We start from the raw sequence: 20,101 nt of genomic DNA, 5'->3' as shown, positions 1-20,101 counted from the left end.
TAAGAGCCAGCAATTTCACTCCTAGGTGTATATCCAAAAGAATTGAAAACAGGGACTCAGATACTTGTACACCAAAATTTTTAGCAAGATTATTCACAACAGCCAAACAACCCAATATCCAACAGATGGATAGGTAAACAAAATGTGTTACATATGCAAAATGCAATATTATTCAGTCATAAAAAGTAATGAAGTTCTGGCTGGAGCTGAGACCTTGCAGAGAGGGCATTGGGAGCCCACGCCTGTCATGAAGTGACTCATCCTGTGACTCATTTCTGCCTCAAGTACTGCCTTAGTGCCTGCCAGCGTCCATGGATCACAGTTCATCAAGCCACATGCACGTTCCATCCACGTAGCACCCTTCAAATGCCCCTTCTCATCACAGTAGTCAAGGGCAGGAATATCATTAAAAAAAAAAAAGTAATGAAGTTCTGATATGTACTATGATATGGGTGAACCTTGAAGATAAGATAGGGAAACTGAGGGGACTCCAGTTTTAGAAAGGCTCCCTCTCTGCTGTTTTTCTGTTAGGCCCCACTTACTCATGTTCTATATTTTGCATCTAAGTGAACCAAAGAAGCTACGTTCCCACTCCAAGGGGGAAGCAAAAACAGTTAATCATTCTCTGAGTTTTGCCTAGGCCCCTAAATATCTGATAACATCTAAGAAGAACCATGTCCCAAACGTGATTCAGGACATTAGATTCAAACAAATCCCAGCCATCAATAGTCCCTACCTTTGATGATTTTTGAAATAACACTTATTATTCACCTGTCATTCCTCTTTGATCAGACCATACTCTGGACCCCTTTCCAGTATAAACCCCTAACTCCAAGCAACAACAAGACTCATTCTCTTTTCCTTTACCAGTTTCCCAGACATTCCTTCTGTCATAATCTATCACTATTAAATAAACTCTGCTTTTACTTTCTCTGACTCATATTTGGTTTCTATCCTGTGGAAAGCCAAGAACCTCTTGGCTGGTCCTGTGGGACCCTCCTCTGTGTCCTCAGACCCAGCTTGCCTGCATTAAAAGCACTATGCTAAGTGCAATAAGCCAGACGCAAAGAGCCACATATTATATGACTCCACTTGTACAAAATATCTAGAACAGGCAAATTCATGGAGGCAGAAAGTAAGTAGGTTACCAGCACCTGGGCAGAGGGGAGAGTAGGGAGTTATTGCTTAGCGCTTATTGAGTTTCTGTTTGGGGTGATTAAAAACTTTTGGAAATATATAGTGGTGGTGGTTACACAACATTGTGAATATAATTAATGACCCTGAATTGTGTGTTTGCAATTGGTTAAGATGGCAACTCTTACATTTCACTACAATAAAAAAAAATAAAAATAACCTATTTATTAGGAAGAATTTGTTTCCCAAAGGAAAGGGGATGCTGTTAGCAGAAAGAAAAGTCATTAAATAAAACCAAAGGTAACTACTCCCCTAGGAGAGAGTTCAAGATGCTTATATTAGCTTAAATGAAGCCCTCGATATTCATTTTCATCCGAACTGGGGACAAGAGGAAGCATATAACTGGCTTAGCTGCCTCTTTGCCTAGAATGCCTAATTCAATTCTTGCATTTCTTTATAGCAAGGGGTGAAATGAAGATGGAAATCTGAGAACCCCTAGAGGTGATGTTTATTGTTTCTGTTAAGTGTATTTATCTTGTTTTAATAGCACCACCTCCTCATTAAACTCGGAATACAAATATGGTCACATTTTACTTGTTTGCTATAAATGCTCAGTCTTCAATACCAGATTAGCAGGAAATTCTGTTATTTCCTCTTCGCAGATGGGCTCCTCCTGAACTGTCCTAGAATCCACCTTGGGTATTCACACTGCTCAAAAGGGCAAAGGGAGGCCCCTCCATTCTCTAGGGAGTAGTTTGCTCAGTCCACATCTGTGATTGCTCCTCACTACCACAAGATGGTGCTGTCAGATCACACAAATGCCTAACCAAGGCGCAGCTGCCAATCCTCCCCTCCCCTGTCGGTCTCCCTTAGAGCACAGCTCTTTCAGTTCCTACACCAAGGACTAAGCCTGCTCCTAGACAAGTGCTTAGTCTGACACTTGCTATTCCACAGTTCGCTGACCTTCCCACAGGATCCATACAACCCAGAAGTCTCAGAAATCCTCATAACACAAGACACCTGACAATATTTATTTGCCCTCCTCCCAGGGAAGTATACCTTGAATTATTCTAGAGGGCCTGCCACCTACCTTTTTAGGATGACTCGTTTCTTTCTGTGACACAAAGATGATTGGAGGACATCCCTCCGGTGAGTCTCAACAGAAAGGGGGATAAAACAAAACAAATTCCACCTTTGGAGACATTCTAGTACATTCGAAAATGCCTCAAGCACTTTTTCCTCTGACAAAGGTCATTCTTAAATGAAAACTGCCTCCAGGATCTCCTGGGCTCACAAGACATGGTGGCTCTGTTTCCTGCTGGCATGAGAGCATCTCAGAGAGGCCATATTCTCACTTTTTAAAAAATTTATATTTATTTTTTGTTTTTTAATGTTTATTTATTTTTGAGAGAGAGACAGAGAGACAGTGCGAGAGGGAGAGGAACAGAGAGAGATGGAATCACAGAATCCAAAGCAGGCTCCAGGCTCTGAGCTGTCAGCACAGAGCCCAACACAGGGCTCAAACCCACAAACCGGGAGATCATGACCTGAGCCAAAGTCAAATGTTCAACCAACCCACTGAGCCACCCAGGCACCCACATATTCTCACTTCTGAATACATCAACAGCAGAAAACATCAACAGCAAGCCAACACATGGGTCTACAAGCAGCTGTGGTTGTTTTCATTAGGAATATTGTGAACGCAGAGGAAACCTTCCTTCTGCTTTATATGGTCATCTGAGGACACCAGAAATCAAAGCAGAGTTTGGGGAGAGCCCTTGGGAAGGTCACAGTGGAAAGGAACAGGTCCCTGTTGCCCCTATAGCCATAGCACAGAAAGTGCTGGAAAAAGAGAAAAAGAGATAATTAGCCTAAACTGCTCTCCAGCACCTCTCTCTCTTTCTCTCTCTCTCTCTCTTTCTGTCTCTGATACACACACACACACACACACACACACACACACACACACACACACAGAGGCTCTGGTTCATATACCTTTCTGACTTCTTTTTAAAAATTTTTTTTTCAACGTTTATTTATTTTTTTTGGGACAGAGAGAGACAGAGCATGAACGGGGGAGGGGCAGAGAGAGAGGGAGACACAGAATCGGAAACAGGCTCCAGGCTCTGAGCCATCAGCCCAGAGCCTGACGCGGGGCTCGAACTCACGGACCGCGAGATCGTGACCTGGCTGAAGTCGTCACGGACCGCGAGATCGTGACCTGGCTGAAGTCGGACGCTTAACCGACTGCGCCACCCAGGCGCCCCTACCTTTCTGACTTCTAAGGGCTATCCTAGGCCTTAAATCTCCTCAATCTCCTCCTTGTCTTTCCCCCCCTCCCCTTCCCACCCATCTCCCTCCTCCCCATCCCCCCTTCTCCTTCTTCTTCTTCTTTTTTTGATTAAACTTTTTCTTTTGAGAAACATGCAGACTCACATGCAGTTTAAGAAACAACACAGAGACATCCCTTGTGTCCTTTTTGAGAATCCTTCAATGAAAAAATCTGGTCAAACTACAGTACAATATCACCAGATGTTGGCAATGATACAGAGAACATTTCCACCACCACAAGGGTCCCTGTTGCCCCTATAGCCACTCCCTACCTAAGCCCTGGCCAGCACTAATCTGTTCTCCATTTTATAATTTGTCATTTCAAGAATGTTACATAAATTAAATCATGCAGCATGGAACTCTCTTGAGATTGGCTTTTTTCACTCGGCATAATTCTCTGGAGTCTCACAGGCTGTTGGGTGTTCATGGCTTTTTATTGCTATGCATGACGCCATGGACCTTCATGTTTTACTTGGATACTTGCCTAGAGATGGAGAAAGGAAGGGACACAGGGCAGGAGGGCTTTCCCGCCACCTACTACCTACGTCCAGTTCGGAAGCCAGAGGTCTTCCGCGGGTGGGGAAGGGCACCCGCCTGAGCCATCCAGGCGGGGCCCGGACGAGGGCGGGGCCCAGCGTGGGGCGCGCGGGGCGGGGCGCCGGGAGAGGGCTGGGATGAGGGAGTGGCGGGCTCGGGAGAACTGCGGGGCCCGCTCCAGTCCACGCGGTCCGGGCAGCACAGAGCGCAGCCGCGACTCTCCGCCCGCGGGCGCGTGCGAGTGCGAGTGCGTGGCCCCGCGCAGCCGGAACCTGGGCGCAGAAGCCCAGATCTTCGCTCCCGGAGGCGGAGGGCTGAGTCCTGCCGCTGCTTCTCCGAAGCCTGCGCTGCCCGCAGAGTGAGTTGCCTTCACTCGCCGGGGTGCGGGTGTTTGGGAGGGGCACTTTACTGGGCACTGCTGCCGGCTTCGCAGGCTGTTCCTCGTTTCCACCCTGGGATCTCACGAATCTCTTCCTGAGCCCTACTGCATGATAGGTCCGGTTATAAACGCTTAGCAGAATCGTTTTATATAATCTCTCCTCTACTCGAGGAGGTCCGTGGTGTGATTACCTGCGGATCCCGAATGAACAGGGCAGCCCAAGGTCAGTTTGGACGGGGGAGGGGGTAAGGTGCCATCATTTAGGCCAAAGGGGCGCCGCCTGGGGCTGTGCTGGCCGCAGGGAGCCCGCCTCTATTTTGGCTTGGCCTTTGCCAAGGGTTTCTTGGCAGTCTGTAGCAGAAACTATTAAAGTAATCTTTAACTTTTTGTTTTTCTGAGATTAGCCAAAGAATGCGTGAAGAAGAGTGTGTATGAAACAATACCTCGGCTAGCAGTGCTATTTATAGTTGGGGTGAGGGGAGGTAGGAGAAATTACTTAGGTGCCCAGGGAGAGAAATGATCACAAATGGGCATGCATACATATTGAAATGTTATGTAGCTGTTTAACAACCGGCTCTGTAGCCTGTCTAAATGGAAAGAGGCATGTAGGAAATATTAAGTTTAAAAAGAAACATGATAGTTATTTTACCAGGAAAATCGCCTTTGGAGGCGCCTGGATGGCTCAGTTGGTTAAGCTCCCGACTCTGGCTTAGGTCATGATCTCCTGGTTGGTGAGTTCCAGGGCTGGTAGTTGAAGCTGCTTCTGTCTCCATCTCTCTCTCTCTTTCTCTCTCAAAAATAAATAAACATTAAAAAAAAAGAATAGACTTTTTAAAAATGGGTTTATTTGGGAATTGCGGAGAATTGCAATCTGGGACAAGCAAGCTTAGGCAAAGTCATAGACAAGTCCCCAGAAGAAAGGGGAGGAAGGCTGGGAGAGGGCAGGTTGGCAAGGCTGTTAGAAACAGAAAGTCCATTGGCAGAAAGTGGGAGGTCCAAGAATACTGGCTTCTCATTGGCTGGACTGTTGCGGGGGCAGGAGGAAACCTTTCTTCCTCTGGCTAGGGCAGTGGATACCTATGTGCAAGGTTCATCGCTTCCTCTTAGGTCTGCAGTTGCCCCAGCCGTAGGTGTGAGGGCTACTCCTGCTGGCTTCCAACTGCCTTCTAAATGACGTTTGCTTTTATTAAACATCTCAAAAATCAAGTGAAAACATTATGAAATAGCTTCTGGGTGCTGATTAAAGTGAAATAATATACACAAAAAATATCAGTGGTGGGTATACCTAGTTTTATAACATGTTAGCCTAAAAAAGAGCTAGTTATTTTACCAGCAAAATGACTTTATTCGGGAATAGCAGAGGAATTGCAATTTGGGACAGGCAAGCTGTGGCAAACCATAGGTCAGTCTGGAGAACAAAGGAGAGGCATGCTACTTTACAAAGACAAAGGAGGAGGTTGGGACGGGCTGCTTTTCCTCTATTGGAAGAAAGTGAAGAGTTCAGGATGACGATGGTTTCTCATTGGCTGAATCGGAGCAGTTTCTCACTGGCTAGGCTATTGCTCCCCAAAGAGAAAGAAAATCATTCTTCCTCCTGCTGGGTTGTAAAAAGAACTTCTTCCTGTCCAGGAATGTGAGATAAGCTGTGAGGGAAAGTTTGTGGGTGAGAGGCCCCTCTATAGGGTGTCCTGATTCCATTTTAGATGAGGTTTCCCTTTATTAATTTTCACAGACCACAGGGTTCCTTTTTCCACTTGGGTAAGTGCATCATTCCTAACAAAGGAGACTACTACTGCTGTTGAGGGGGGTGTTAAGGGAGTTGAGTGAGCTGGGAGTAAAGAACACTGAATAGCTAGTAAAAAGTCTGGTTTTGAGTCTTTTCTGTAATTTGAGACAAGTTGCTTACTTCTTGGCCTGTTTCTTAATCCTCACAAATAGGAGAATGGATGAGAGGAAAGTCACAAACAAGTTCCTCAAGCGCCTGGGCATGTGATATAAATACATAAACTGGGCCAAGCAAAACAGCAGGGAATGGTGAGGCCTGGGGATACAGAAGAAGGGATGCCTTGCCATGGGCATTGAAATTAAAAGCATTTTATCCAGACCAAAATGAGATCTCAGCATAAGGTGTTCCCTGAGCTTACAGTGACACAGATGACCTTGTAAAAGGTACTCAGTTCCAGTCATTCTCCTGCTTAAGGTGCTCTGATGGCTTTCTGTTAGCCTTAGAGTACAATCCTTGCCCCTGGTCTACAGACCCTACCCCACCTCTCTGACCATGTCTCCCACCATCCAACTCTTCCTTTCTTTTTTTTTTTTAAACCACAGACGAACACTCCAGGCCATTTCCTACTTCAGGCCTTACCCTTGCCATTTCCTCTGCCTGAACCTCTGATCTTTGCATGACTGAGTCCATATCATCATCCCTGTTCAGAGATACTTTCCTGGACCATCCTATCTAAAAAAAACAAATGTACCCCTGCCATTTTAACCACAAAAGTACTTTATTTTCTTATCGCTGTCACTTAGCATTATTATTAGTATTTATCACTGTCTAGAATTTTATGGTTGCTTTCCTTGCCTGCTTCTTTTTTTTTTTTTTAATGTTTGTTTATTTTTTGAGAGAGAGAGAGAGAGAGACAGATCATGAATGGGGGCGGGGCCGGGGAGCAGAGAGAGAGGGAGACAGAATCTAAAGCAGGCTCCAGGCTCTGAGCTTCAGCACAGAGCCTGATGTGGGGGGTTCAAACTCACAAACCACGAGATCATGACCTGAGCTGAAGTCGGATGCCTAACTGACTGAGCCACCCAGGTGCCTCTCCTTGCCTGCTTCCTTTGTGTGCCCAGCCCTCCCCCGCACCCCCCCATAAAGTTCCATTCTCCTCACCTATGTTGTTCACAGCTGTAGCCTCAGCACCTAGTGCAGTACCTGGCCAGAGGGTAGGTCCAAGCTGAATGAATGCATACGTTGGAATTGTGTCCCATTCACTGCTATTAATGGAGAGTCAACTCCAACGGCTTAAACAGGATTCAGAGTTTGATCTCCCATGTAAAGAAGTCTGAAAATTGGCAATTCAGAACCATCTCGTGGCTCCAAGAAAGGAACCTGGGCTCTACCATCCTTAGTCTATAGCTTCTACCCCCATGATACCAAGATGGCTAATTGAGCCCTAGCTGTCATTCCACAGTCTAGCTCAGATGAAGGCCAATGACAGGGGCAGAAATGGTACCTCCACCCTCCCCACCACTGAGGCAGCCCCTTCAAGGATATGTCCTAAGAGCCACCCCTAATGGCTTCTGCTTCACCTCTTTCGCCACCCCTAAGTGGAAGACTGGGAAATGTAGTCATTAGCTGGGCACATTGACACATGACTAAATTCAGGGACTGTTCTTAAAAAAACAAGAGGGGATGTTGGGTAGCCAAAGAGGCAGATTTCTAACTGTTCAGTCAGCAGTCAATTTAAGAAATGGGTAAGGATTAAACTTACCATTGAGTTTATGCTGGTGTTTGGAGTTCCTACCCTCTGTCTGATCAGAGCTGTTTTCCCACTCTCCAGTTTAAGTGCCCTGCCTGCCCTCAACTCACCTCCAGCCACAATTATTTAAACTTCCTTTCCTTTCTGTCCCCAGGACACCCAACCTGAGGCAGAGTTCATCCCCCTGCAACCCACTTCCACTTCTTCACGGTGTTCTGCATATCTCAGCCCTTTACCTGGGGCTCCTGGACAGCTGAAGGTATGGTATGCAAGGGCCGGGAAGAAGCTAATTCAGGCTCTGCTCCAGATTCCAGTTGTAGCCATGGATAAACCTGATTTCTGTCTCTCTGTTCTTTTTGTTATACTATAAAGATGCACTGAGGGGCACCTATGTGGCTCAGTTGGTTAAACCTCTGACTCTTGATTTTGGCTCATGTCGTGATCTCCGGGTTTCGTGAGATTGAGTCCTGCACCAGGCTCCGTGCTGACAGTGCAGAGCCTGTTTAAGATTTTCTGTCTCCGGCTCTCTCTGCTCCTCCCCCACTCACGCTGTTTCTGCCTCTCTCAAAATAAATAAATAAACTTTAAAAAAAAGATGCAGTGATATGTTAAAATTGTCATGTGGATACAGCACAGCACGTATCATACAGCATCTCTCCACACTGACCTTGACTCACAGGCTGTGGACTGTTTGTTTGTTTGTTTGTTTGTTTTTTGGGGGCAGAGGGAGTAGGTTTGTTGGAGATACCTTGTCTCTCCCAGAGTGAAGCCAGTTATTTCAGAGTTGGCTAGCCAGGAGTAGGATTCAGGTCTCTCTTGTGCCTTTGAGGCTCTCTGGGGAGAACTGACATTTTTCCAGAGTCTTATTCTGTGCTGGCCACCATGTGTGTGTACTGTCTGTCTGGCACTTTGCAGACCACGGTAGACATGGTAGCTGTGAATTTCTCACCTGTACTCCTGACCTTTGTCTGTTCAGCTGTGTTGATTATTTGTAGTAACTGAAAATGTGGGAGAGGGGGAGGGAGGAAGGACACAGGGCCCGGCCTCCTGCTTCTTGTCATTCTCATTTTCTAGGACCTGTTCATTAGGGCTGCCTTCACGGAAGGTTCTGGGTCCTCTCAAAAAAAAAAAAAAAAAGTACTGGTGTTGACACCCTGCATGATTTGTCCTCTGAGGCCTAAATCTCCAGGTGGCCCCCTGCTGAGAAGGCTTTTTTTTTTTTTTTTCCAGACACATTTGCATGTCCTTCATGAGGCCTGGAGTTGGTACATGGACCTCACCACTACCTCTCCCCATGTCCTTCAAGTGTTTGTTTTCTCTTGCAGATCGTCGGGGTCACTGAGAAGAGTGACTACAGCTGAAAGCCTGGGGCTTGCCACAGCGAATCCTTCTGTGCCCAGGATTAACAGCAGACCCTCCCTTTGGCAGTGGTCAGAGGGGAAGAATCCAACTTCTTAGAACATGGCAGGTGACTGTTAGCTATGGGGGAATTAAACATTTTTAAATACAAATTTTAATTAGAAATTGAATATGTATAAAAATCCAAACAAGACTGAAATGTATAAAACTTGTTTCATGTTTTAACATGAATCACTATTTGGAATTATCTTGTTTTGTATTTTCTTCCTTGTTTTACTGCCCATTTCAGCCCCACTAGAAGTGAGGGCCATGCTTATCTTGTTTACTCTGCTTCTAGCCTCTGGAATGATCCCCAGGCTGTAGTAGTGCTCAATAAATACTTTTTTAAAAATGTATTTATTTAATTTGAGAGGGGGAAAGAGGGGGAGAGAGAGAATCCCAAGCAGGCTCCACACTGTCAGTGCAGAGGCTGACACGGGGCTTGAACTCATGATCTGTGAAATCATGACCTGAGCCAAAATCAAGAGTCAGACCCTTAACTTACTGAGCCATCTGGGACCCCTCAATAAATACTTCTTGAGTGAATGAACCCCAGGAGTAACTGTGGTTTAAAATGCAATATGACCAGGGGCACCTAGGTGGCTTAGTCGGTTAAGTGTCTGACTCTTGATCTCAGCTCAGGTCATGATCTCAAAGTCCATGGGATTAAGCCCCATGGGATTCTCTCTTTCTCTCTCTCTCTCTCTCTCTGCCCCTCCCCTCCTCACTCTCCCTCTCTCTCTCCCAAAATAAATAAATAAGCACTAAAAAAAGTAAAATAAAATTCAGTATGACTTAAGTTTTACTTTTGTCCCTGCTCACCACACGCAGACACACACACACCATTCTGCAACTTTTTTTCTGTCAACAGTATGACATACAAATCTTTTCAGAACGTAAAAATTTACCTTATTTTACGTCTTATGGCATAGACTAGGGTTTCTTAACCTCAATACTACTGACATTTTAGGCAAATAATCCTTTGGTGTGGTGCTTTCCTGTGCTTTGTAGGATATTTAGCAGCAGTTCCAGTGTCTCTCTGCTACATGCCAGCAGCACCCTCTTCCCTCGCTGTGATGACACAGAATGTCTCCAGACATGGCCAACTGTCCCCTGGGAGCCAAACCTGCCCCTACTTGAGAACAGCTGATGGAGATTATTTCGTTTGGATCCATTAGTAGAATTCCTGTGTAACAATAATGTTAACCATTAACCTAACTCATGGAATTCAACCTTTACACCCAGTTAAATGCCCCCAAACTGTCTGCTTCAAATAACATTTGTATCTGCTCCTTAAGGGCCTAAACTGAAAAACTTAAATCAGGAGTTCAAACGTTTTTGTCTTAGACATTACCAGGCCAAAGCTGTTTCCCAGAAGAAACCAGTACCTGATCTCACAGAATCTTCTGAATGAAGGAAATATTGCTTCAGAGGGTATTGGTATTAATGACACATCCAGGACCTTTAAGATCTGACTCTCCTTAGAACCTTTTTGTCATCAGTTTAGCCACCCAGAGCAGATTCCATATAGGCCTTGCCTCCCTCTGGGATTAGGGGTCCGATTTCCATACCTTGTTTACATGTCACATTTCAGTGGCCGTGGAGGAAAAAGAAGCAGAACTGTGTGTCAGTAGCTGATGCCAGCCCAGTAGGGTTAGCATGAGAGGTTAGTTATGGTAGCTTTCTTCTTTTTTTTTTTTTAATTTTTTAAATGTTTATTTATTTATTTTGAGAGAGAGAGAGAGAGAGAGAGTGAGCAGGGAGAGAGGTAGAGAGAGAGACAGACAGACAGAGAATCCCAAGCAGGCTCCTCACTGTCAGCACAGAGCCTGACTCAGGACTTGCTCTCACAGATCATGACATCAATACCTGAGCTGAGATCAAGAGTCGGCACTCAACCCATTGAGCCACCCAGGTGCCCCCAGTTATGGTGGCTTTATTTTGATGTTGGAAAATAGGGCTAAAACCTCTTATAGAGGATAACCACAGTAGATTGGGCTTTTAAATTTGTGGTGTTATTTTTGAGGAATCGTGACCCATTTTATATCTATGTATTAGTAAACTCAAGCAATGACATTAAAACTGGATTTTTTTAAAAAATGTTCATTATTTTAAAACTGTCATCCATTAAAAAAGGTTGGTATTTCTTAACTTCAGCCTGTATTGCACATATACATTTCGTTTTTGTCTTAGTCTTCATGGAATTTTGACAAAGAGGAATTGTTCTTCAAGAGAAACCCTTCTCCAATTTAGGCAAGAAAGTTCTCATTGTCTATGCGCACCAAGAACCCAGGTCTTTCAATGGATCCTTGAAGAAAGTGGCTGTGGATGAACTTGGCGCGCAGGGCTGCACTGTCACCGTTTCTGACCTGTATGCCATGGACTTTGAGCCGAGGGCCACCAGGAAAGATATCACTGGTGAGTCAGGGGCTAAACGTTTTAACTTTCTTCTATTTTGTTAATTGAAAAAATGTTCTGAAAAAACTTACCATTGCCCATGATACCCAATTCTCAAGTCTAAAGAGTCCATGTGGCAGGTCTTCCCATCCCTGGCCCCGACCCACCTAGTTTCACTGCCCTCAAGGTCACCAGTGTACCCACTTTTCTCTGTATCCCTCCAGAGATGGTCTGTCCTGTATAAGGCAATTACGGGCATATTCTCCATTTTCTCATTGACTTGTCTATAAAATCTTTTGAATTAATTTTCCAGGTTCAAAAAGTAATCAGATGATATTTTCATTGAGATCCCAATCCAGTTACAGGTGAACTTTTATTTATCCAAGAGAATGGTGTGCCTTTTCATTTCCTCACATCTTTTTCAGCCCTATGGATCTCTATAAGTTTTCTTCATACAGACCTTGCACAGTTCTTGTTAGCTGGTTTTTGTTTCTCTGCATGAAGAAAGTGTGCCTCTCTGTGTGCCTCTGTGGTGTGTATCCAGCCACTACTAATTTTCTCGCTCTTTGTAGTAGATTTTATTCTCTGGAGCTTTCCCAATATACAGTCAAATCATGTGCAAATAATAATTTCACCTCTGTTTTTCTAGTAGTTAATATTAGAATATATTTGGCCTGTGCAGATTTTATTATCTCTGTTTACCATTATCAGAACCGCCCCAGTGTCTGCTATAGGTTCCACATACTGTGAGTGGCCAAAACCCTACCCGGAACCTGCCTGAGAGAACACAATCTCTTCACTAATAGCAGTTGCCATCCTTGGGTTTCTTGTCAATACAAAACCTTATACATAGGACACACCCAAAGTGTGCTTTTTAAATGAAAATCAAATACAAGTAGGTTAAAAGAGGAAACAAAAAACACTGAAATATTTCTGAATTACAAATCTGTTGGAGGACTGTGGGTTCAGTTTTCTTTCTGGTTCTTTTCCACACGGCCAGGGGTCTGTCTGCCGCTCTCCAGACTCCATGTGGTGGAGTGGTTCACACCTGGTCTCGTCATCCTACCTCTGCTGGCTGCTAAGACCTCTGTAGTGTTGAACTAGTCGCTCAGCCTCTCTAAAGTCTCAGTTTCCTCTCTGGTAGACTGGGAATTACACTTAATGGTTATTATAAAGATAGAAAAGGTAATGTGTGTAGAGTACACCACTTGATAGGTAGGAAGTCCTCAGTAAATGGTAAGCTACTGTTAATTCTGATTCATGCCTCCGATGAATCTTTTTGGCTGCCAGATTTCAACTGAAGGTGTAGATCAGAATAACTCCTCCTTCATGTTAGCTGTCACGGGCAGTGCTGTAAGTTCTAGTCCAAGGCCCCTCCTCAAACCCACTGCTGCTGCCCGACTGCCTGCTGCCCACCACACTTGTTCTTGAGTCACTGCTGCTACAGTGAGCTTTTCCAAACCGAATTTGGAGTATTTATTTATTTTCCCTGCTTAAATTGTATGGCCTCCCGTGTGCAGGAAAAAGTCAAGCTCCTTAGACAGGCTTATGAGAGCTGACCTATCTCTCCATTCAGGTTACTTGCAGCCCTCCTGGCCTCTCACCCATTTCCCGAGAGGTGCTCCTGGTGGCCCTTTTCTGGGCTGGTGTGGTTTTTGGACATGCTGATTTCTCCCTGTCTTTTGCCCAGAGTGTCCTCTGTCTTCCCTCCAGTGCTCCAGACTGCCTGGTGAACTCCTACTCCATCTTCAAAGCCCTAAACTGGGCTCATTGACAATGCACCCAAGGAGAGCCAGCCACTGCTGTCCTGAGTTAGACCACATGCATCTTGATTATAAGATGCGAGGCTTATCCGACCATAGCTTTAGGCTGAGCCAGCTAACTGTTGTTCTGTGTATTGATCATTTGGTTATTTATCTACTTCTCTTACTGGACTTTGAGTCCCCTGAAGGTAAGAACAGTAGCTTCCTCTCTTTTTATTTCCATAGCCTGTTCCCAGGGCCCAACGCCTATTGGAGTCTCCGTAAATGCCTGGTGACTTGCTTTGGGGAGTCCAGGTGGCAGTGATGCTGGTGGGATTGGCCAGGATGGGCTGTGGATGCATACATGAGAGCAAGAACATATCACCTGTTCTTCTCCAGGTGCTGTCTCTAATCCTGAGTTCTTCAACTATGGGGTGGAAGCATACGAAGCCTATAAAAAGGGGGCTCTGACCAGTGACATAATTGACGAGCAGAAAAAGGTTCAGGAAGCTGATCTAGTGATATTTCAGGTTTGTGTTTCGTCTAATTATTATAATGAATTAGAGTCCTTCTATGTACAAGCTCTTTCCAGGTATGGAGTTTCACACTCCTAGAAATGGTATTAATGTTTTTAGCACATTCACACACTTATTTATGTCTAATTGGGTAAGGACATTCATGTAGCCACTATTGGTCACTCAAAATCTCGACTCCCAAGTAAATAGTAATTTCCTGTTAGCCCAGTGGCCCAAGAAATGCCTGCATCATGCAGGTGGCGCTGCCTTCGTTCCCTTCTGATGCCCACCTTACACGTGCAGAGCCTGCGTGAAAACAAGATTTGTCTACATGAGTGTTTGTCAAGGTAGTTCAAGCCAAATGCAAGTCCTGCCTTAAACATCCTGATTATTAAGAGGAAAATCTTTTAGTTCCTTCCTGTCACTGGTTGTCTCACCCACCCACTTTCCATGTATTCACTCACAAACTGTCCCCAAGCCATGACTTACTGCAGACGGAGCCAGGACACTGCTTCTGTGGGCTCTCACTCGTCAAGGCTGCTGCCCGCCACAGCCTGACAGGCATGCACTCGTGGAGCTCACCAAGAGCCTGGCAGCAAAATAAACCTGTGCTTTCCTGGAGCTGTTGGGTTGACAGAAATCCAAGTCCACTAGAAAGAAGGAATTTATTCTAAGGGCCCTGGTCATTCGGGTCTCCTGGAACTCAGGGACAGGCAGGCCAGCTGGGCTTTAGGGGCGGTGAAACTGGGTGCTGGGACCCCTCTGGCCTTTCCCTCTGATTCTCATTTGCTGTTGTCTGCATGCCGCCTCTGTTCTCCTCTCTCACTGCACATTGGGACTGAGGTCTCTAGATCCAGAATCTCCAAGATGGATCTGATTGGCCCAAATTGTCTCTGTTAACCCTGCTTGAGGGCGAGGAGCAGGCGGGAGAACAAGACCACCATGTGAGGGTGAGGGGCAGGGATGTGATCAGTTTGCAGGTGAAACAGCATGTCCTTTATAAAAATCACCCTGCACATATGGGAGGAGGGGATGCTTTACCTGTCCCCTTCTGCCCTGCCCAGGCTGCCTCCATCCACCCCTTCCTGGCACCGTCCCTTTACTGGGCAACCTGGAGCTGCTAATCTGGTCAAAGTGCAAGATGTTCTTCTATCCTAATTGCATATGGCTGGTGCCATGTGCTTTAGCTTCCAGAGTAATAGCCTTGCCAGGACAGGAGGGCTCTATCACAACTTGCTGAGCAGTCTGGGCACATGGACTAGGCGGAACCATACTTGGCTCTCGCTCTTCTCTTCCTATCTCCCTGGAATCGGGTAACCACGCAGAGCCCGTCTCCCCTCCCCCGTCTCCTCCTCCACTCCTGTAGCTGGATAGCTAAAGCAGTCCAGAGCTTGTTCTTTCTGTGCTGGTCTTTCTTTTTCCCTACTGCATTTCACAGCTCTTTTCCCTCTGCTTTTCCTCTTTCCTGATAGTTTGCCCAGAGGGTCTGCATTGTCATTCAACACCGAAAAAATTTCATTCATCACTACTGCTTAGTCATGATCTCAACTCCCCTTCACTCAGCATTGACTCTGTTCAGAGCACTATAATGAGTCATTGAATCCTTCCCACAATGCTGTGAGCTAGTAACTTGTACTAGCCCTATTTGCCGATCAGGAAAAGGAGGCACAGAGAGGTTAAGTAACATGTCAGCATCACACAGCAGTGGGCTATGGAGCTTAAATTTCAATGTCAACTCCTGTGTTAGACTTATAGCAAAAGTGCATGAAGCATGGGCTTCCTTCTGCCTTTGGTAACAGATTATTATCTGTGTTCATCTCCTTTCATTGATAATGATATTGGATATAGTGTTAGGGCTTCCATGAGGACCAGAGAGGACTTTAGGGACATCTTACCACTGGTGTGTAGAATCTAAGGATAAAGCTTTAATTTGTATCAAAATCCGAAGCTTCTCAGAACTTAACTCAGCGTGACTCCTAGATGGCAGCAATCACCCCCAGCACATAAAGGGACAAACTCTTCTCCACACCCTTCCTCTTGTGCCCTCTGATTGGGTCGGTCACAGGACAGCTGCCACAGAGCCAGTGTGCATCAGCGTGCCAGTGCCTCCCCACCTGCCTAGGGACCAGCCCAAGGGTCTGTCCCTGGGGACGCAGAACCACCTGTTAACAGCAACCAGGACCCTTGTCAGCTCTGGCCCGCTCCACCCCATCATCCTGTCCACACTGGGTGCGTCAGAGTGAAAGGGAAGAAACACCCTGCCAGTGCTGCCCTCTTACTACACTCGCCTGCCCAGCCATCTGGGAAGAGGAAGACAGTGGGGTTCCTTCTGAAGCACCAAATATGAAGCCCGAGACTGCCCGCAGCATTCGTTTCTCCCCGTGTTGTGTCCCCAGTTCCCGCTGTACTGGTTCAGCATGCCGGCTATCCTGAAGGGCTGGATGGACAGGGTGCTGTGCCAGGGGTTTGCCTTCGACATCCCAGGATTCTATGATTCCGGTTTCCTCAAGGTATGTACTCCGGGATGAGGATCACTGTATACTGCTGGGGGCGTGTCTCATCAGGTTCTATTTCTAGTTTGCTTTTTTGTAAATAAACACTGATTGAGCACCAAGTATGTGCAAAACCCTATGTCCTGTACCTGGGTAAGAAAAGCGAAGTTTGTGAAGTCAGGGCTTCGTCTAGTGAGGGGTACATGTGTGGCCAAGAAGGGCCTGGAATTAGTGTGGCAGGAGGGCTGGAGGACTGCACGGTGGTCAGCTCTGGCTCAGGAGAGGGCGTCTTCTCTGTGCTGCAGAGGTGAGCCATGACCTCACACCAGTTCACCTCTCTGAGCTTCACATTCGTACCACAAAAAACAAGATGATGTAACACCCATGTTACAGGGTAAGGATTGCATGGAACCTGGTAGATGCACAGTGCACGGTAGCTATGAATTTCATACTAAATAATTTACTGAAATTGATGTTTTAAATTCTAAAAGCCTCAGAAGATGCTTTTATAAGTGTTTATAAAGAAAACATTGAGTCACAAAGATTCATCTTAGTTGGTGAAATAGTGCACCATTTAGTGAATGGTCCTGTAGGTCAGGGACCTCTATGTCAGGGTCCTGTGTGCCAGGATCCCTTGTGTCAGGGCCCCAAGTGTCAGGGTCCTGTGTGTCAGGGATCTCACTCGCCCTCACAGCAGCCCCTGATGTTGGCAGGTGGGCCTTACCCACCTCCCACACGGTGTCCCAGGCCTGCTCTCTACCAGAAGTCAGGTCATATCCAAGCCCTGTGTCCATATGGTCCATTCCATCCCTGTTGGACATGGTTGCCACTTGTGGCTGGGCTTGGCAGATGAGAATGTTATCATTTGTCCATCCCTGCAGGGAACTTACCTCAGGCTTTCCCTCCCAGTGGTTATGAACCTTGGTGCTGGGGTCACATTTGTCTCCTCTGGAGGCCACACAAATGCATTTGCTTTCTCTTCCACAGAATAAGTTGGCCCTCCTTTCATTAACCACGGGGGGCACAGCCGAGATGTACATGAAAACCGGAGTCAGCGGAGATTATCGATACTTCCTATGGCCCCTCCAGGTACCTGCTGCACCCCCACTCCCCTCCACTCCCCCTACAGCTCCCCCAGATGTAAAATAAGATGTGATGTAAGCCTGAAACCCGGACCATTTTATCTACCACCTGAATACAAGAAGTTACAACATTTTGCCCTTTTCAGTTTCTTACTTAGCACTGAAAAAGTTGGCCCGTGGGGAAAACACATAATGATAGCCTTTGATACTGTTGGGTAGAAGCTAAGCCAGACCTGGTTAGCTCATGTCTGCTCTATGGTAAATAGAACCACCCCAAGGTGGCCCTGTGTGTGTGCGGAGCACCGGATGGTGGGGGGTGGGTAGCTGTCCACACTGACTGGCAGTGCATTGTGAAGGGGGCATCAACCTTGAACCCAGGCAAGAGGTGCCCCAGGGCCAGCATTCCAGACAGCCTCACACCCACCACAGGTGATGGGTCCGTGAAGCCGGGGGCTGCGCCCTATCCCCAGAGCCACACCCTTCTCCAGGTTTCCAGGACTCTGGGCCTGCCCTCCCAGGTAGACATCATCCTGCCTCCGCACACCTCTGGGCGATCTGTGAAGGGGAAGGCAGGGGGCAAAGCATAAGCAGATGAGGCACAGAGCTGGGGTGAGGAGGAAGAGAGCAGGCTCTGGGTCAGGTGGCTACATCCTGGCTCTGAGCTCCCAGGAGACTGAGAAACCTAGATGCAAACCATTCTTCCAGGATGTTATGAAGGGACCTTTGTCCCTTTGTCCAGGGAGGAGGAGATCACATATTCAGCAGTTTGCAAGCTTACTTTAAAAATGTAGACAGGCGTGTAGGCCCCTCATCCCCTGACCTACCCCTGATAGGGCAAGTCTGGACAAAGGTAGGGTTTTAAGGGAAGGAATGCAGAGGGGGGAGAGTGATATTTCTAGAAAAAAGTTGTCTTCTTTGAAAGACAGGATAGTGATTCCATTTAGTGATGCTTTGCTGAAGAAAGAGAGAATTTAAGGCCTAAACTCTCTAATCCACAGGTCAACTGGTCTCTTAGAGGTTATTAGCCAAGCTTAAATTCTTCTTGTTTTTAAAAAATCTTTGTATATGTTTTCTCAGTTTTCAAAAGTACATATTATGAAAAAAAAGATGAGACTATAAAATATAAAACAGAACATCCTCTTAATCCGCCTCTTAAAAATAATTTCTTTTAATAATTTGATGTATTTCTTTATGGCCCATGCATATTTTTATATGTATGCTTTTTATTATTAGGGTTATTATGCCAATGTCTTTTACATAAATGGTATACTACAAATACTGCTACAAATTTCTCATTTTTATTTAACACATATCTCGAGCAACCATCCATGATTATACACTATAGCTAGAATAATGTCACATCATTCTAGAATAATCCATTGTATGACTGTACCGTAATTTGCCTAATCAATCAAAACCATAAAGTTTACTATCGGAGTCAGAAGCAAAGATTACAGATTAACCTCAATTAGGATTTGAAACTTCCAACTGTCCACCAAAGTTCTTCACATCACTTGTAAAGGCCCACGTTGTAAGGTTATAGGGCAGCTCAGTTGTTTTCGGCTACCTGATAGTATTAAGTTGTTCTAATATTTTTTGAAGGCTTGTTTCAGGCCATCAACCCCCTACCTCCCACCCCGCCTTTGATTATTTAACTGAATGATACGTAAAGGGTGTCTTCTAATCATTTCCTTGCTTTCTTTGTGGTTGTAGCATGGTGCCTTGCACTTCTGTGGATTTAAAGTCCTTGCCCCTCAGATCAGTTTTGCTCCCGAGATTGCATCAGAAGAAGAGAGAAAGGCGATGGTGGCCTCCTGGGCCCAGAGGCTGAAAACCATCTGGGAGGAAGAGCCCATCGACTGCACGCCTCCGTGGTACTTCGGGCAGTAATGCTTCGTGCCACGTCCACATCACAGGAGCAGCACACGGGGAGCTGCAGGCATATACACAGGGAGCAGGGTCCTGTAATAAAACAAGGTCACAACCAAGCGAACTGGATGTATTGAAAGACGGGCAGGACTGAGTGTCTTAGCTGGATCTAGCATTTCAGCCATCAGCAGGCTGTACTTGGGGGTGCTCTCATGGATGACATTATTCACCCAGGCTTGCTTTTCTTTGCCAGTAGCTTTCCATCTCCCTGTTTTCAACCTTCATGGGTATTCTTGTGTTCAAACAGTTCTCCTGGAATGGCATAGTTTTTTTTTTTTTAATTTCATAACTCAACTTGGAAATTTCTATTTTTTCATAGGAAAGTTTAATCTTTCATAGCTAGTGTTTTAGTGCTGTGTTTGGAATTATTTCTTCCTTTTTTTTTTTTCTTTTTACTTGCATGCATGATGGCTATGAAGTTTTCACTGAACAGCTGTTTCACATGCATTTAAAATCATTGAGTGCAGGTTACAATGAAAATCTCCAAGGAGCGCTCCTGGGTGACTCAGTCAGTTAAGCGTCCGACTCTTGATTACGGCTCAGGTCATGATCTCATGGTTTGTGGGATCGAGCCCCAAGTTGGGCTCTGCACTGGCAGTGTGGAGCCTGCTTGGGATCCTCTCTCTCTCTCTGCCCCTCTCTTGTTCTCTCTCTCTCTTTCTGTCTAAATAAACTTAAAGGGAAAAAAA

General features: G+C 45.8%; 1 protein-coding gene across 5 annotated transcripts; it reads left to right on the top strand.

Annotated features, from left to right (window-relative positions):
- The first annotated feature begins 4,152 nt into the window (after positions 1-4,152).
- On the top strand, positions 4,153-19,471 carry NQO2 (N-ribosyldihydronicotinamide:quinone reductase 2). Of its 5 annotated transcripts, none has more exons than XM_045497593.1 (8): positions 4,153-4,360; positions 9,183-9,321; positions 11,509-11,673; positions 13,366-13,603; positions 13,794-13,924; positions 16,306-16,419; positions 17,389-17,490; positions 19,197-19,471. In XM_045497593.1, exons 3-8 carry the CDS (start codon positions 11,584-11,586, stop codon positions 19,371-19,373), a joined length of 852 nt encoding a protein of 283 aa, XP_045353549.1. In that variant the 5' UTR covers positions 4,153-4,360; positions 9,183-9,321; positions 11,509-11,583; the 3' UTR covers positions 19,374-19,471. The 5 variants fall into 5 exon arrangements, with proteins under 5 accessions (XP_045353549.1, XP_045353547.1, XP_045353548.1 ...); XM_045497591.1 differs by having other exon boundaries at positions 9,183-9,325; XM_045497592.1 differs by having other exon boundaries at positions 9,183-9,325; positions 11,449-11,673.
- The last annotated feature ends 630 nt before the right edge of the window (positions 19,472-20,101 follow it).

This window comes from Leopardus geoffroyi, chromosome B2 (assembly GCF_018350155.1).
Source record: "Leopardus geoffroyi isolate Oge1 chromosome B2, O.geoffroyi_Oge1_pat1.0, whole genome shotgun sequence".
Lineage (NCBI taxonomy): Eukaryota > Metazoa > Chordata > Mammalia > Carnivora > Felidae > Leopardus > Leopardus geoffroyi.
The sequence above is the reverse complement of the archived record's forward strand: the minus strand, read 5'-3'. Positions and strand labels throughout refer to the sequence as shown.